The sequence below is a fragment of the Stegodyphus dumicola genome, chromosome 3 (assembly GCF_044657685.1).
Source record: "Stegodyphus dumicola isolate Sdum_Otavi_A_Nest chromosome 3, ASM4465768v1".
Classification (NCBI taxonomy): domain Eukaryota; kingdom Metazoa; phylum Arthropoda; class Arachnida; order Araneae; family Eresidae; genus Stegodyphus; species Stegodyphus dumicola.
This window is the reverse complement of record NC_140770.1, coordinates 252,234,824-252,252,907: the sequence shown is the minus strand read 5'-3', so window position 1 is coordinate 252,252,907 and position 18,084 is coordinate 252,234,824. Positions and strand designations below refer to the sequence as shown.

Genomic DNA, 18,084 nt, shown 5'->3' with positions numbered 1-18,084 from the left:
GATCCAAAACAATCATACCTCGCCGATAAATTTACTCCAAGATAAAGTTAAGAACGTCCTAGACAAACTAAAGGACGCTATACTCAACTTCACGGATAAGAAGACCCAAGCAGACACTACCACTCAAGTTTCACCACAAAATTTTCTCCAGATACAAATAAATCAAATATAACTACAGAAGATAAATCATACCAAATAATCTCTAAATTTCAAGAATCCCTAACTGATGAACATTCTTATGCTGGTATTACCAAATGCCAACATAAAGATCATATTATAAATACATAGCACGCTCACAATCCAACTACTTCATTAATGAATAATTATAACAATGAAGATCAAGAAAGAACAAGAAACAAATAAGGAAGACTCTAATAAAAGACTAACAGCTCTTCTCATCTACCCCAAGGATAATAATACTACAACAAAACTTTTTAGAAAACTTATATCAGAATCTCCTGTTCAATAGCCTCAATATTAATTTCGTCAAAATCTCTAAACTTAGACGCGGTGGAATTACCGTTTCACGCCACAATAGCAATGACGTCTTTCAACTTAAAAGATAAAATACTTAATAGTCCAGTAAAAGATTGTTTGCTCAGAACTTCAATACCAAGACTTCCTAAATGCAACCTTCATCATGTTCCTGCACAATATTCTGAACAAGATATTATAAAATTTCTTTCTTTGTCAACTAACCTCCCAAGTCAAGAATTCACTCCCTTATTTAAACTCTCTGAATGCACAGAATCTACCTCAAAGTGGATTGTTGAATGTTCTCCAGCCGCTTTCAATCAACTTCATAAACAAAAAACAATAAACATTGGATGACAATTTATAAGAATCACTGAATATTATGGAATAAAAAGATTCTCTAATTGTCAAGACTTTACCCACAATTACAAATACTGTTCTAATTGTACTCACTGTATGTTCTGCGGCGAACATCATCATCACACTCAGTGCCAAGAATATCAACCAGCATGCATCAATTGTCAAGTTAATAATGCCTATTTCAATACCAACTTTAATATTTTCCATTGCGAAAAGATGTCCACTGCCTCTCATATCAAATTGAAGTAGAAAAAATCAAATCAAAAACAATATATTAATGGATGCGAAAACAGAATTAAAAATGTTGCAAATAAACCTCCAAAGAGCAAAAATTACATTACCTAACTCAGTCAAGTTCCCAAAAACCATATATTTTACCCAATAGAAAACTAGAACTTCCATCTGGCCTTTATTTACTTCTTTCACATTCTTGAAAGTTTGCAATAATATATAATGGTCCTCTTACACCTGTCGTATCATATATCAGCCTACATACTGCCACAGTAAAAATAGAAATTAATAAATATCCACTTTTCTGCACAACTGTCTATGCTCCACCATCTATGAATTTTCAAGATATACTTCAAGAACTGGACAATATACAACTTCCACCACAGTCGCACCATATAATAGCAGGAGACTTTAATGCTCAAAGCCCAGTGTGGGGTGCCTCCACCGATAACAATAGAGGCAGACTTCTACTAGAATACATATATGAGAAAAATTTAATTATTCTTAACCAATACAATAGCCCACCTACCTTTCATACAACTATTGCTCAAGGATGGATAGACCTCACACTAGCTACACCAATTATTGCCTCTCTAATAACCAACTAGACAGTATCTGATCAAGAATCTCTAAGCGATCATAGTTTCATCACCTTCCAGCTTCAAACAAAAATATCATATACAATGAAGCGAAGATTCAAAACTCAATATGGAGGGCATAGAAAATTGAAATCCCAGCTTCGAAATAGTTCTCGAAACATAATATCATCTTTCAACTCAGCATCCACAAAAGAAGAAATTAATAATAGTGTCGAAAATTTTATATATGCTATTATAAATATCTGCAATTCAACATACAAACTAGGCTCTCTCACAAATAATCTTAAAATAAACTGGTGGAACAAAAACTCACAGAAAGAAGTAAAGTCAGAGCACTTCGCCGCAGATACAAATCAAGCCCAAACGACGATGAAAGAACTTTTTACAAAATTCAATATCAAAAAGCTCGAGCATCATACAAGAGAAACATCAGACAATCTAAAATCAACAGTTGGAGATCATCTTGCAATAATACTTCCAATACATTTGGTTCGGCATTTAAAATAGTATATAATAAAACGTTCACACCTCCTTCTTTATCAATATCAAATTTCCGAGGCACTGTTTCTTCAACTGAAGTAGCATATAAAATCTCATCAGAACTATTTCCTCAAGACGACGTATCATGTATTTCAAACAATTATACAAACTATCCAAGTATTTCTTCCACTAACTGTCCAAAATTGGATGAAATAGATTACATTGTAAAATGACTCAATAATAAAAAAGCTCCAATATTAAAAAAGACCAAGATTTAAAGCAGATCGATACTGAAAATGACTGATTTTCTGGAAACGTAAATAAAAATCGGTTTTGAATGCTACTGTTGACTACGTTTTGGGATCAGACCACCTCCAAATAAATCCAAAAGCACATGAAACAAAGAGTAACTATCTCAGGAAGGTTTCACTTTCTTCAGCCTTTCACAATTATATTAGGTTTGAAGAGTCTGCAGATGGTCAGCATGTACAGGTGTTGGAACCAGGGCTTAATTTCTAAGATTAGAAGTGCCGGAGCCCTATGGAAGACCGTCAGCAGAGAGGAACAAGAGTAAATAAATAAATAAAATGACTATTAAACTCGTGAATCATTTTAAAATTAAATAGTTAATTATTATGAAATTAATTAATAGATATTTAATTAATGTTTATAAATTGTTATTTAATCAATAATTATTATGTAATTAATTATAATTTAATTGATAATTATTAGTTAATTAATTATTATTTATTGAAATAATTAAAGATTGAAGTAATTAAATAATTAAAATTAAATAAAATGGAAAGAGATAAATTGAAATTTAATGCGCGATTTAATATAATTTTATTGTTAAAATAAAATTTTCGAGATAAAATTTCTACTGAAATTGTTATTAAACTACGTAAAAGAAGTGCCGCAGTCTTCTTATTCAGGGCTCCAGAGCGTTCCGGCTAGAATTATGATTTATTACAAAAACTAAGAAGCACCGAAGCCGAGATACGGTGGGTTCCGGCCCAATTTAAGTTCTGATCGTAGGGGGAGGGGGAGTTCTTTTATCATCACAAAAATTAAGTATGCTTAAAGTATAGCTGATGAAAATTCCAGGGCGAAACAGAATGAGAGTATGAGTGGGTGGAAACAAAAAATGAGGGGAATCTTGGTGAGAGAGAACATTCTCTTTGACCGCGGCTCTCTGTTGATATAATTATAGCCATCATGCAGATGGTTTTCAGAGGTAAATGAGTCAAACTCCTAAATGTAAAGTTGCTGGTTACGCCCCCCTCCATTCGCGGATACAGTGGGAAAACGATGTATAGGACGAGCTTGAGCAGTTTATTTCACTCTTTTTGTACTTCCTGTCATTTAACGCACATTTAAGAACACAAATTTTCCTTCCTGCGAGGATAACTAACTGTAAGCATCGATAACAATCCACTAGATACGATCGCTTGGCGAGAAATTTAGACGTTCCTAAACAAACTCCCCCAAATTTATTGCTTTTCTTAAAGGGAAAGGTTTCCGCATGTGAGTCAGGGGACTTTACTTGAACGTCTGCTTATTGTTAAACTAAAACGTTAGGAATTCTAAATTTAGTTCCCTTTAAATTGTGGTTCAATTTTATAAAAAGAAGTGCAGGAGCTAATCTTATTTAGGGCTCCGGTGCGCTCCGGCTAAAGTTGTAATTTATCTTAAAATTTGAGAAGCACCGGAGCCGGGCTCCGGCGCAATTTAAGCACTGGTTGGAACATATATATTAAATAGTTCAAGAAACTCTAAAATACCTATGTACGATAATTTTACGGGTAAAGTAAGGTCTGCTTAAAACCATTCTGTTAAGCAGTGTTATTTTGCATAAAATTTACTTTACGTTTCGAACTAGATTTTTTTTGTGTGAAAGGTACTCTAATTAGTGAATTAACACATTTTTTAGAGTTCAATGATTTCTCTTTGTCAATATATTATAAATTATTTTCTCGTCTTTCCAACATGTCTTCGTGGTGTAATGATAGCACACTCGGCGGGTATTCGAGAAGTCAGGTTCGAGTCCCTGTGAGGGCAATGCTCATTTTTTGTGTACTCCTGCTTCAAAAAAAAAACTAATTCTCCAATAGGAAGAAGAAATTTAATATAATAAAAATTTAATATAATAAGTAAAAGAATATTGAAAACTTAAACGTAAGCATTCGCTAATAAAAGATACCATCCCATCTACGCCATAACGGATAAGACCGCTAAACACTGGAAATTCGATCCGGATATAAATCTCGTCAAACGGCTGGCTGCATGGACATTTTTGTAATTTTCTTCATGTACAATGTAAATATAAACCTATTTTCCTTCAGTTCAGAGGCATCCTTCCCATCAGGAAGATAATTCTAGAATGCTAATCTAATTAGTTTTGATCAAAATCCTAATAAACGATAAAATGGGAAGAATTCTTCTTTATAAATTATACTGCAGAGGGGAAATGTAAAAGCAGCCGAAGAAGAAGATAGATTTGAATACAGATAATTACAATGGTAATCAGGTTGACTTTTCCCAAATGAGAGGTGGTGCTAAATGTGATGCACTTTAAAACGCTTGTGTAAGAATTTAGAGTTTCATTTAAATTTTGCTTAACCATGCTGAAATATATGCCTGCTGTAGAGCTATTGGGTTATTTCGAAGCAGGAGAGATGAAAAATGAGCAATGCCCTCGATAGTACTCGAAACACGGACCTCTCGAATACGCGCCGAGCGTGCTGACCACTATACCACGAAGGCATGCTAAGAAGACGAAAGAAATACCTTATATACTTCCCTTTTTAAAGGACGCCTGGGGATTAGGTGACCGAATCGCCATATCTTGGTGGTGAAGAATCATCATTTATCACCTTTTTTAGTTCGGGCGCCACTGTAGAGACATTGGGTAATTTTTGAAAGCAGGTGTGATGAAAAATGAGCAATCCCTTCGCCGGGACTCGAACCACGGACCTATCGAATACACGCCGAGCGTGCTGACCACTACACCACGAAGGCATGCTAGGAAGGCGGGAAAAATACTTAATACCATAACGTGAAATGTTCAATTTTTGCTCAATTAATGAGGTTTCAGCAAATCTCAAACTCGGCAACACACCTCCCGTGCGTAATTAAACTAAGTAACATTCTACCTATGTATGACTATATGAAAATAGAACCATGTGAATAGCGTGGGTCTGTCTGCGTGTGGTAATACCTACGAAAAATTACTACCATCTATAAGCCTACGAAAAAGTATTGATACCTGCAAACTTTTGGAAAACTTACAAAAACCTGCAAAAACCTTACAAAGAATTTACAGTTATACAATTAACTTTTTACATTACATATGAATAAAAATTTGAAAAATGTTCCTTCTCAGACTTTGTGGCCTTCTCTTCCTGATTTTCCAAGCTGCAAATTTTCCTCTGTTTCTTCCGATCTAGAAAGAGGTTATGAGGAATAAAATACCTTCTTCCCATGTGCTGTTTGCTGTAATGTACAGCATCTGCAGATTCGGACTGGATTCACAGTGAAAGACAATGATCTTTTCAAAAGATGCTTCGTTTCTGAACTAATAATTTGGCAATAAAGCCCAAACTGATGGGTTCGGTTGATGGGGATCATTTTTTCCTATCAGTCTCTTTTAGTTTGGGGGAATGTAAATAACTGGAAAACATTCCTCTCTTGTACTCTTGCGTTGTAGTGGTCAGTTTATCAGTTCGGCAAGCTGAAGACTCACTTGGATTTGATTCCCGACGAAGGCTGAGAAAATTTTTTAGTGTAATTCGCTTCTAAACTCACAATATGTGTACTATTTGGGAGTGTAAAAAAATGCAAAATTGGAGCACCTAGTTACCATGAGTTGCTAGTACTAATAAAGTGTCTTCTGGTCTTAAGAAGTTTTGAAGTGTTCCTTTTGATTAATATACTTCATTCATACAATGTATAATTGCTGGATATCACAGTTAAAAACAGCTTCTTTACATTTTTTTTTTCTTTTATCCTCAAAAAAAAAAAAAAAAAAAAAAAAAAAAAGACGCTTCTTTCTTACTTTCTCATTCCCAATTCGATGAATTTTCTGGTAATGTAATAGATTCATTAAACGACTAGATCTCACTACAGATAAAAATTGGGTAAGTTATCTATATATTTCCTTCTGCGAAACCTTGTGCAACAGCATGATTAATCACAAACAGCAAACTCGTAACTCGGGGCTCTTTGTGATTATCACTTTTATAGTAAAAGTTTTTTTATTTTTATACTTTCCATACTAAACACTAAATATAATATTAGAATGAATGTAAAGCTTAAAACTGAGATGTGTTTCTGAATGCTAACATAATTCTTTAACATGAAACTTTTGGTAACACCTGTCGAATTTGAGAATTAAATGCAATTTTATTTTTGAAATTTGATGCTGTAGGAATTATATCTGTATTTTGTCTGGATAATTAAGAATAAATATAGGTAGTATATATATATATATATGTAATGAAAGCACAATTTGGGTAGCACTGATATAAGAACACTGGGATACGAATGCGTAGAAATGCTGATTGCGAAGATACTTGATGCTTAGAACGTCTATCCATTTTGAAGAAGCAGTCGAGCCGGATTCAATTCCACATTTATTTAAATTCCCATTTTGCGGCCGCAATTCACTTGACACTCTACTCCTGCGTATTAAAGAACATTTACATTTTTGATAACTGTTGCGATAGCGAGCAAGCACAGCGAAATTACACCCAAGCAGTGCACAGAGAGAAGTTGAAGCGAAAATTGACGCACTAGTTTAGAGGAAGAAGAGAGGGAGTCAAAAATGTTTTGGTTTACAATTATTTTGATTGGGCAAGAGGTATCTGCATTAAACGTTAAGTAAGATCGCATGATTAATTTAAATGACGCAGTTCAGACTTATAGCGCTATTTGTAAGACAAAGGGATGAAGTCCCCAAATTAAATATAAAATGAAAGAGGTTATAGCCAATTAAAATTATAAGTTTGCTTTCATATTTTTTATCTTAGACATATATATACATATATACACGATGATCATTACAAGCGCTTTAAATTATGATGATTTAAAACAATAGAACTCTCATGGTTACAGTTACAGTGAAAAAATTTCGAAATTTTTGAATGAAAAGAGTCTCCTCTCCTGTGTTGGCCCTTTGCAATACTGTTCTTTACAAATGTTTTATGCTGGCAGTTTTCCTCATACGTGTATTGTTCTAATATCATTTATCATTTTTCAATGCGCTGATCAGTTTGTGCAAGAAAAAAATAAGTGTTACCATTCGAAAAATTTTACTTTAATTTTACTTTTCACTTTAACCGTAACCGTGAGAGCTGTATTATTTAAAATCATTAGATTCTCGAGCGCATACCTTCAAATAACAATACCTGAAATTTCATTTCCATTGGTTGAGCGGATAGGGATGAGGTGATATGAGGGTTCATATATGGATAGGGTGAGGGTTCATATATGAGGGAAGGTTTTTTATGACCACCTTCTATATTTTGGCATAAATCATAAGCGTATGTAAAATTATTGATAAAAATCTATAGTAAAGTAGTATAATTGAAGCCCAGTAACATTAAACTTAAGTGTAATAAAATACTCCAAATGATTACACACTGCTCGACAGAAGGAGTGGTCAGAAATTTATGCAAATTTTAGAGGAGACGCACGTCACTGAGTAATGCGAATGATGTGAAATGCACAACTCTCCTACGCACGTGAAGTAAAAGATATATGGGAAAGAACGTGTAGAATGGGCAATATTCGTTTCGTTATTTCTGCCAGACGAATTATCGAAGAAAGTTGGTTTTTGTCCCGGAGGATACTTGTAATAGGAGAGAATGCCAGGCCGCCGTCAACGAAGACACTTTCAGCCAGATAGACGATTTTACGAGGAGTATGGTAATCGGACTGAGAAGGGCGGGTTGGGCTTTACGTCAAATCGCAGCTGATACCCACATGGATGCGGGCACGGTGCGTCGGTTATTGCGAACATGGTTGGAATAAGGAAATGTGGGAAGAAGGAGGGGTGCAGGTGCAACCAGAGTGACGTCAGTTCGCGTAGATCGACGCATCCGCCGACAAGCTGTGGCGGTCCCGCAAGTCACTTGTACTGCGATTTTGCAGCCTGTGCAAGATACCCTGGATATTCCCGTGTCGACCAGAACCATTTCCCGTCGATTGGTTGAACGTGGCCTACACTCACGGCGTCCGTTAAGAAGATTGCCATTGACCCCACAGCATAGACGCCAACGTTTAGAATGGTGCCGGACTGGAGCGATGTGGATGACAGAATGGCGAAACGTCGTATTTTCAGATGAGTCACGCTTCTGTTTATCCAGTGACAGTCGCCGCATACGTGTGTGGCGTCGACATGGAGACAGATCTAATCCGGCAGTAACTGTGGAACGCCCCACCACGCGACAATGTGGCATAATGGTTTGGGGCGCTATTACCTACGATTCCAAGTCACCTCTAGTTCGTATTCAGGCACTATGACGGCCCAACGATACTTGTATAATGTACTGCGACCGGTGGCGATCCCCTACCTTCAGGGGCTTCCTAATGCAACTTTTCAACAGGACAACGCCCGACCACACAGTGCTCGCATCTGCCAACATGCTTTGTAAGGTATACAGATGCTTCCCTGGCCAACGTACTCTCCTGACCTGTCAGCAATCGAACATGTGTGGGATGTGATTGGACACCGTTTGCAGACTCTGTCCCTGCCTCGTTCAGAAGACGAACTGTGACAAATGGTTGAAAGGGAATGGAGAGCCATCCCTCAGGACACCATCCGCACTCTTATTGACTCTGTGCCTAGACGTGTTTCTTCGTGCATCGCTGTCTGCGGTGGTCCTATGTCATTTCATGCAGTTCCCTTTTTTTCCTTTTTTTTTAAATGTAATTCTGGTTGTAATCTTATACTTTATGTAGTATATATTTGCACACACAGGTGTACATAAGTACGCATACATGAATGTGGGGGGGGGAATGTGCTGCTTTGCTGCTAACTTAAATTTACTTCTGTGCAATACTGTATGTGTAAATGCTTATTACTGTTTAGTACAATTTTACTGTCATTTATTACTGTTAAGTACAATTTTAGTGGCATTTATAGGCGCCCAATGTATTGATATGTTTGTATGTTTGTGTATGCAGCGGACATATTTCTAAGTGCCACATATATCATTAACAATTGTAACACCTTTGTTAAATGTCCCAGTTCAACATAATCAGATACTGTCTGGTGTGTCGTCTTGGCCCTAATTTGTAGTATAACAGATATTTTGATTCTCTCCACTGGGATATGATGCTCAAATTCCGTGCAGCTTCACGCCTGAGTCAGAATTCATCTCAATCACGAAATTTTCAAAGAAGATAAAATGTTTACTTTGCAAAGTTCATTCAGCCATGTGTTGTCAACGGGCTTGATCAAGCAGTAATTATCAGATTGGAGAGGGAAGAGATTACAAATCAAATATTGTGATAAAAGCTGATTAGATTCATAATGACATTTGCAAACCCTAGAATATCTCAAACTTTGGAACTTTGGAATCAGTTCTAAAATATAGAAGCAATATCCAGAAACCTAGAATAGAATATCGTTATTCACCCAAAGGGTAATCTAATTCACCCATTATTTACATTAGTTCTTGGATTGTCACAGAAAATGTATGGATGTTATCAAATGAAATAGGGTGATTGTGATGTATGCATTGCGCCCATAAAAATCCTTTACCACTTTCCTGTGGAGACTTCCCCGGCCATTCAACCGCTTCTTATCTATTTTAGCAGAGTTTTGTTGAACAATGTTAAATATTAAAACTTTTTTCCAGAACGATAACTTTTGTGCTTGACAAGTGTATTTAAAGTCAAATTATTCTTCAAAATTAGTTTGGCTAGCTAAAACATGAATGTTAGACGTCAAATATTGAATAGCTTAAAACTATTCATTCTATATTCTACTGATTGGATTATTTAATTATTAGTAACTAACGAACTTATCAATGAAAAATTGTAAATTGCCTTTATGCTATGATATTTAAATATCATTAATTAATTTAATTTTAGAAAAAATGTAACTTTATAAGACCAAATTTTTAGTTCATTCTAAAAGACCAGAAAGTTTTAAATGACTAAACAGTTTTGGCGAAGAGTTGTCACTAGCCATAATTATTCAAAAGAGTAAAAGTTCTTAATCTCGCTTTTTCTTATAATGCTATGACTTGCGTCATAAAATGCCCCAGCAGAACTCGTCTGTAATAAGCATGTTAACGTAATGTATAGTAAATATGTAAGGAATTAGCCCATCCCCCATCTTTGTTCTCGTAGTGTACGTGTTTAGAAGTGCAGCTTGCAATTGAAAGATCCGTAGTTCGAAGCCTGGTGAAAGTCCAAGATGAATTTTCATGTCTCATGCATCAGAAGACTTAGTAGTCTCTATTAAAGTATGCAGTCAGGATTTGAAATAATCACTTTTAAAATGCTAATTACTTTTTCTTATTCATATGACGAATTTCATTTAGTAAGATGGCCGAACATAAAATGCTTGGATATAAATTATGAATGGCAATTGCAGTTACAAACACTTTTGTACAACTGATCTTATAAAGTATTTCTCCCACTTCCCTAGCGCGCCTTCGTGGTGTAACGGTAGCACGCTGGGCCGGTATTCCAGAAGTCCGTGGTAGGATTCCCGGCGAATGCGTTTGCATATTTTTCATCGTTTATGCTTCCAATTAACCTAATGACTCTACAAGTGGCGCCCGAACTAAAAGGGTAGTGGATTATGATTCTCCGCACCCAGGATTTGGCGACTAGGTCCCCTAACACCCTAGTCGCCCTTTAAAAGGGGGAGTATACAAGGTATTTCTTCCACTTCCCTAGCGCGCTTTCGTGGTGTAACGGTAGCACGCTGGGCCGGTATTTCAGAGGTACGTGGTTCGATTCCCGGCGAAGGCGGTTGCATATTTTTCATCTTTTTTGCTTCCAGTTAACCTAATGACTCTACAACCTTACAAAGTTTTTTGATGAAGAGGACACAATATTTGAAACCGTAGGTAGTATGATAGATCCGGCACTAGAAACATTTCCACAAGAAACCAAGGACACGAATCGGACATATATTTATTATGTTTAGTACAGCAGAAATCAAGAAATGAAAACAAGAACTGACAACAATTGCCGTCAAAGAAGGAATTAAATTTTACGATATGGAAATTACGACCTAGGACCATGATGGAGGCCTCACATCTTTCGGTCCAGAGAAGAAAATACCTGGCGTGTCCTGAACTTCTCCAGCAGCTGTGACGGTGCGTATATTAAGTTCCTAAGCACTGTTAAAGGATTTCGTACACCAGACTCTTGGCATACCCACAGAGAATGCAAGTGAGGTGTAGCGATCTTGCTGGCCAATGAACCAGACCACCCCTGACGACCTAGTGTTAAGAATATGTTGCATTCAGGTGGAGACTCACATCAAGGCTGTTAATGCATGCAACGATTAACATTCCCAACAGTTTACGTACACTTAGCATAATAAACATGTTTTCTCACCTGTTCATGCCCATCCTTTCTAGTATTTTGTGTCATCACTACCGCGCCAGGATGACGTTTCCTACCATGCAATGCTAGGTGGTTTTCCATCGTCTAAGTGTACTCTGTCTTTTCTGAAAGTTCGTAGCTGAATTACTGAAACACTCTGTAGGAAGAAGGAGTAAAAATTTAAACAGATAATTCAGTTTGATAAATCACAGAAGAAACTTTCGTCAATAACATTGCATAAATCTTGAAGAGAATTAAAAATGAACTCCATTTAAATAACTTAAAAAGAATTACTTTAAATAAACATAAATCTGTCTGCGGTTTTTATGAAAGAAATTTGGAAATATTCAAAAAGTTATTAATAGTTGCACATCTCTAAAAGGCTCTTACAAAGACCGATCGGACACAATACCTACTTATACTATTTTTAAATAATTAATCAAACTACTTTTTAGCAATAAAAAAATGGTTAATTTCAATTCTGATCATTTTTTTCATTCGAAATAATTCTCATAAGCAATTAGTTAAGGAAGTTAACAGAGCTTTCTCAATTTGTTTTTACAAAGTTCAAACATATATACTCATTCTAAAGACAAAAGATAACAAAATATCTCCAGTACTGTTTACTAAAGAAAAGCAAAAGACATATTTTTTGACAAATAAGGATAAGTCTTCAACTTACAAAGATTGGACTGGATTGGATTGGCTTATTTGATTATTGCAAAGCGAATTAGCCTTTTCTGAAGGGATATGCCTTCTTGTAGAGTTTCCTAAGGAATTCGTATTTATATTACATATGAGGAAAACCTCAGTAACATTCATGCAGCTAGCCCAATAAGCTAGAATTCAAATACAGATCGAATTCAAGTACAATTACCAGTGTTCAGTGGGCTTATTATCTCCCTAATGGTGGATTATATACTAGAGAGACTCTTGAACAAAAGAATGAACATAAAACAAAGAAAAGGGTTAGCTATGTAGAGTCGTTAGATTATTGTAGATCAGGAGACATGAAAAATGAGCAATGCCCTCATATGGAGCCGAACGTGGACCTCTAGAATACGCGTCGAGTGTGCTACCGTTACACTACAAAGGTATGCTGGAAGCAGAGAGAAAATACCTCATACACTCCACCTCTTAAAGGACGACTGAAGATTATGGGACCCAATTGCCAAATCCTGGTGGTGACGAATTATTGTCCATCACCTTTTGTAGTTTGGCCGCCACTGTAGAATCATTAGGTTATTTTGCAGCAGGAAACATGAGAAATGAGCAATGCCTCGGAGCTGGACTCGAACCAAGGACTCGAACCTGGACCTCTCGAATAAGCACCGAGTGTGCTATCGTTATACCACGAAGGCATACTGGAAGGAGGGATAAAATATTTCCTAGATACAAAAAAGAACTTATTTGTAAAGCATAATACAGAAATAAGTTTTTAAAAAAATTCCTAGCAAATCAAATTATTAATTTGGATGAAATGGCTCATGATCAATGAAAATACAAAAAAGGGGGAGAGGCAATTTATATGAGCTAAATCTGCTTATTTAGAAAAAACAATTCACTATATCTATATATTTATAAATGTGATGTACAGCTGCTTCAGAATGTTGATTATTTACATGAATGGAATTATAAATCTGAATAATTAATTAATTATAATCTGAATAAAACTGACGTTATTTTGCTGCACCTTAGTCGATAATTGCGTGATGTATTACAACTGCTTCTATGTACCGAACTCCAATTCTAAATGTGCATGCTGATTACACACATAAATAACTCATTATGTGACTGATTTCCTTCGATTTACCTTTAATTATTCACAAATCATTCCAGAATCATTTCTTTTTACTTCTTAAAAATATGTGCATATTTTAAACTTTAATAATAATTTCAAAGATAAATCTATGAAAAGATACATTTGAGGAAAAGATATTTTTCCTTGAAATAACAGAAATAAATTACAAATATACATTTCCTTGTGTCATGTAAATATGAGAATAAATCGCCTAAAAGCAATCCGTCCTGATCGTCTTGTGACACTGCCTTTTAATGGTCCTTTTGAAGTGACTGCTGAATATGGATATGCGTGCGCAAAGTCTACGCAACAAAAATTCTAGTAAATTTCAGTTAGTCCATAGCACTAACACGAATAAAAATTCAACTCGTCGAATTTACTCTAAAATTGAAAGGCTTTTGTGCTATATCATAGTTTGAAAAATAAAATGAAACAACTGCTTCATAATGTCATTTTGGATCATTTTTGTAGCAAGCTGATCTGATAAAACAAACTTCCTCTTCCGTTCTCTAGTTGTAGGTAAAATACTTGCCAGAAATTCATGCTCTAATTTCTACGAAGCTAGATGAATGCTTTCGTAAATTACTTCTTATTTTGTGTGTCTTTTACAGTTAAGCACCGTTTATACGACTTTCAAAAAACCGTTAAAAAAAGTATTGAATGAAAAAGACATATAACAGAAAGTTTAATTTAGTATGTAAGACACATTATATTTTTTTAATGAAAAAACTTTAGCTTATTATTCCTCTATAATAATATTACTACTCTCAGACGACTTTTGTTATCCTACTTTCACATTATTTAAAATGATGTCTGTATTTAAAAAAAAAGTTTTTAATGTTTAAAAAAACTTTTTTATTAAAATAAAAGTTTTTATTTTTTAAAAATTACAATTGAATTGCTACTTAATCGCAAATTTTTTTTTAGTCCAAAACGGCTTTGTCCCTGAAGGACTACTGTTTTCGTTTTGCGATTTTGCGTTGAATCACTATTAATGTGTCCGTTTCACTTTTCGAGCTGTTGCCATCAAATGTTAGAGTCCTGCATTATATTTAAAGAAATTAAATAATGAAAAATATGCAAAAATGTGTGTATATTTCTCGCACTGTGATAAAACAACGGTACATAGAGCCATCGAATTTTGAATGACGTAATCCTCCTACGAATATGGACATGTGGAAGACCAAATTTGAAATTTGGAATTTGTTTTATTATGGATTTCATATTTTGTAAAACTTTAACGAATTTTTTATTAACAAACTCAAGGATTTCAAAGCGAGCCATGGCAACGTTGTACAGAAAAAAAAAAAAAAACATTTTTATCTCCAGGGTGTGAGTCTCTGTATCGGAAATTCTAAGGGTATGCTCAATTTAAAACTATTTTGCGATATTGCTTTTGAACTGAATTTTGTGCGAAGAACGCGATAGTTAATAAATAAATATAACATATAAAATGTTAAAAAAACGCCCCTTTGGACGCAATTTAAAATCTGAAACCTTGCGGTTTTGTTTGTTTGTTTGTTTGTCAAATCGCATAACATTTAGCATCAAAGTAACAGCAGTTATATTTTTAGTTCCAACACCCACCTTGAATAAATAATGTCTTTCCAAGAAAATCTAAACATAGAGGCAAAACTTAAATAAAACAGAAAGTAAATAAGCGTTGTCTCGCTTGCCTTTCGATTTTTAGAGCTTTAAGCAAAGCATACCGTGAATCAAATTCAATTCTTGAAAAATCCTTCTCAATAGTAGAACGGCAAGCAAACCAATTTCTGAGAGTGTCAACACAATGCATAGCATCTTGAAAATAAAATGGGACTAGTATTCGCTCGAGTAGGATAAAAAAAATTAAGAATTGTACTTAAATACATTGTAGCGTTGCGCGCCTCCAACTTGCACGCAACCAAGAGGTGACTGTTGAGACTGGATAAAAGACAGAGTCTTGTTAAGGGTTTAAGTCCCTTTTTATTCAACGTAATAAATTACAAGTGCGTGCTCTTGACGCTCACAAACTACGCCAACTTGGCGGTAAAATAAAAATAATAACCTGAAAAGAAACTAAAGACAAGACTCTAACTACGAGGCTCTCTAAAAGTAACTAACCTCACCGCGTTTTACAATACCGCTGCTAATTCAGCAAACTTGAAGATCACTTGAACGATTAACAATTCTTCCAAGCCAGCACACAGGCCGAAACGCGGAGTTCTTCAATTTCTGGCTAACTACCTCCGCGCTCGTGAAGTAAGAACAGCACACCTTGAACTCGTTTCCTTTCTATTTAACTCAGAATACTTCCGCTGATAATTTGAATCCTTGCGCGTTCTACTAAAATTTACATACTCTGGCATTGGCAGTTCCAGGGGAAAGTAAGGCTTGACAGGAAAGATAGTTCAAACTTAAAATAAATGTTAGTTAAAATAAATATAAACCCTACAATATATACTATATTTATAACAAATAAATGCATAATATCGACAGTTCTAAATTTACCCTGGTTTGAATTTTTAACAGTAGCGTTACATATCAAATATATCATATATTTTCGACGTAAAACGAATTGCAGTTGTCTCAAACTCGCGACCTGAGGATCATATGCGGCCTCTAAAACAATTCTCTGCATATGTTTTGATTATGTATTTATTGTAAATACAAAGCATACAGTTTTAGAGACATAAAGACATTGTTACTAATTTTGTAAGTAGATAGATTATTTTAGTGCAATTATTAGTCCAAAATGATTTCACTTCCGAAGGACTATTACTTTCGTTTTGGCATTTTGCGTAGAACTCTTTAAATGTCGATTCACTTTTCAAACGGTTGCCACCAAATGTTAGAATCCTGCATTATATTTGAAGAAATTAAATAATGAAAAATCTGCGTAAATGTATGTATATTTCTCGCATTGTGATAAAACAACGGTATCTACAGCCATCCAATTTTGAATGACGTAATCCTACCGCGAATATGGGCATCTGAAAGCCAAAATTTGAAATTTGGAATTTGTTTTATGATCGATTTCATATTTTGTAAAACTTTAACGAATTTTTGAGTAACAAACTCAACGATTTAAAAGCGAGCAATGGCAACACTCTACGGGGGGGGGAACCTTTTTATCTCCAGCGCTTCGAACTGTGTATCGGAAATTCTAAAGATAGGCTCATTTTAAAATTATTTTGCAATATTGCTGTTGAACTGAATTTTATGATTTAAAGTGAGAAGAACATGATATTTAATAAATAAAGGTAATACGCAAAACATTAAATTATTTTATAATATTTGTAAATGTTTACTCGACTTATAAATTATTTTCAGTTTTAAGTAAAATAAAGCGAAACTCAAACCATAGCCAAACGCATGTTCAGTCAGTTTATATATACATCATATGAAAAGTATTCCTTGATTACCTTTTATTGGAATTTATTGGAAATATTATAAATGAAAGCAATCGTTTAAATACTTTCTTCGGTTGGTGCTAAAAGTTTAATTTCCTTACAGGCTGCAGTTCATCTGTTCTTGACTTAGGAAATATGTTGAGAGTAATGACAGGTCGGAATCCCTTAGATTTTGTAAATTATGGAAACTGGTGCGGACTCGGCGGAAGTGGCCCCGTAGTGGATAAAATCGACAGGTATGTTTTTACAATAAGAAAAATACAGAATTATATTTTTAACGTTAATTATGTCCTTCAAAAAGCATTACATTAATTGCTTGTAATGTACTAATAGTAGTTACATCTGAAAATATAATTTCTTAATGTTTAGCGTGTTGCTGTCTTGTTTAAAAATTCCTCATGAGAGCAATGCACAAATATACATTCCATTTTGTTAAAATTTCAGATGGATTAGGTATACCAATTTTGTTATTTTTTGTTTTAAACAGCTCCTCAAATTTACAAATAACCTAGCGTGGTTTAACAAATAACCCACATGAATTCCGATTTAACAGCAAGATTATAAAATATTTAAAAACAGCATATCTTCAGAATTTCTGATACACGGTCTCCCGCGCTGGAGTTGCAAATGTTTTATTTCGTACGGTGTTGCCATTACTTGATTTGAAATCATACAGTGTTGCCATTACTCGATTTGCTAAGTTTATTAATCAAAAATTCGTTGAAGTTTTACAAAATAGGAAGTATACAATAAAACAAATTCAAAATTCGAGCTTTGAAGGTGCCCATACTCGGGTGGAGGACTACGTTTACGGACCTTACTCAAAAGTTCATAGCTCTAGATACCGTTGTTTTTTTACATTGCCAGATCTATACGTGCATTCACGAAGATTCTTCATTATTTATTTTCTTTAAATATAATACAGGGCGATAATACTTGGTGGCAACAATTTCAAAAGTCATACAAAGCATTTAAGAGTTTCGACGCAAAATACCGTTCTTCAGAGAGATCTCATGAAATTCTGCTATTTCATTACTTAAGTTTCGCGTTGAATGACAAGCAATGACTTCTTTTACATATTTATTGCATCAAAGAAACAAAATCACGTGACATGCTCAACAAACATTTCATGTTGCAAAACCTCCATAAAAATAACAATACTTTTCTCGACACTAAC

General features: G+C 34.8%; 1 protein-coding gene across 2 annotated transcripts in view; it reads left to right on the top strand.

Annotated features, from left to right (window-relative positions):
- Window positions 1-18,084, top strand: part of LOC118197805 (basic phospholipase A2 nigroxin B-like) — a 76,601-nt gene that overhangs the window by 51,819 nt on the left and 6,698 nt on the right. For both annotated transcript variants that reach the window (XM_035369345.2, XM_035369344.2), the window contains exon 3: window positions 17,011-17,143. In XM_035369345.2, the coding sequence (XP_035225236.1) occupies window positions 17,011-17,143 (133 nt within the window). The remainder of the gene's footprint in view (window positions 1-17,010; window positions 17,144-18,084) is intronic.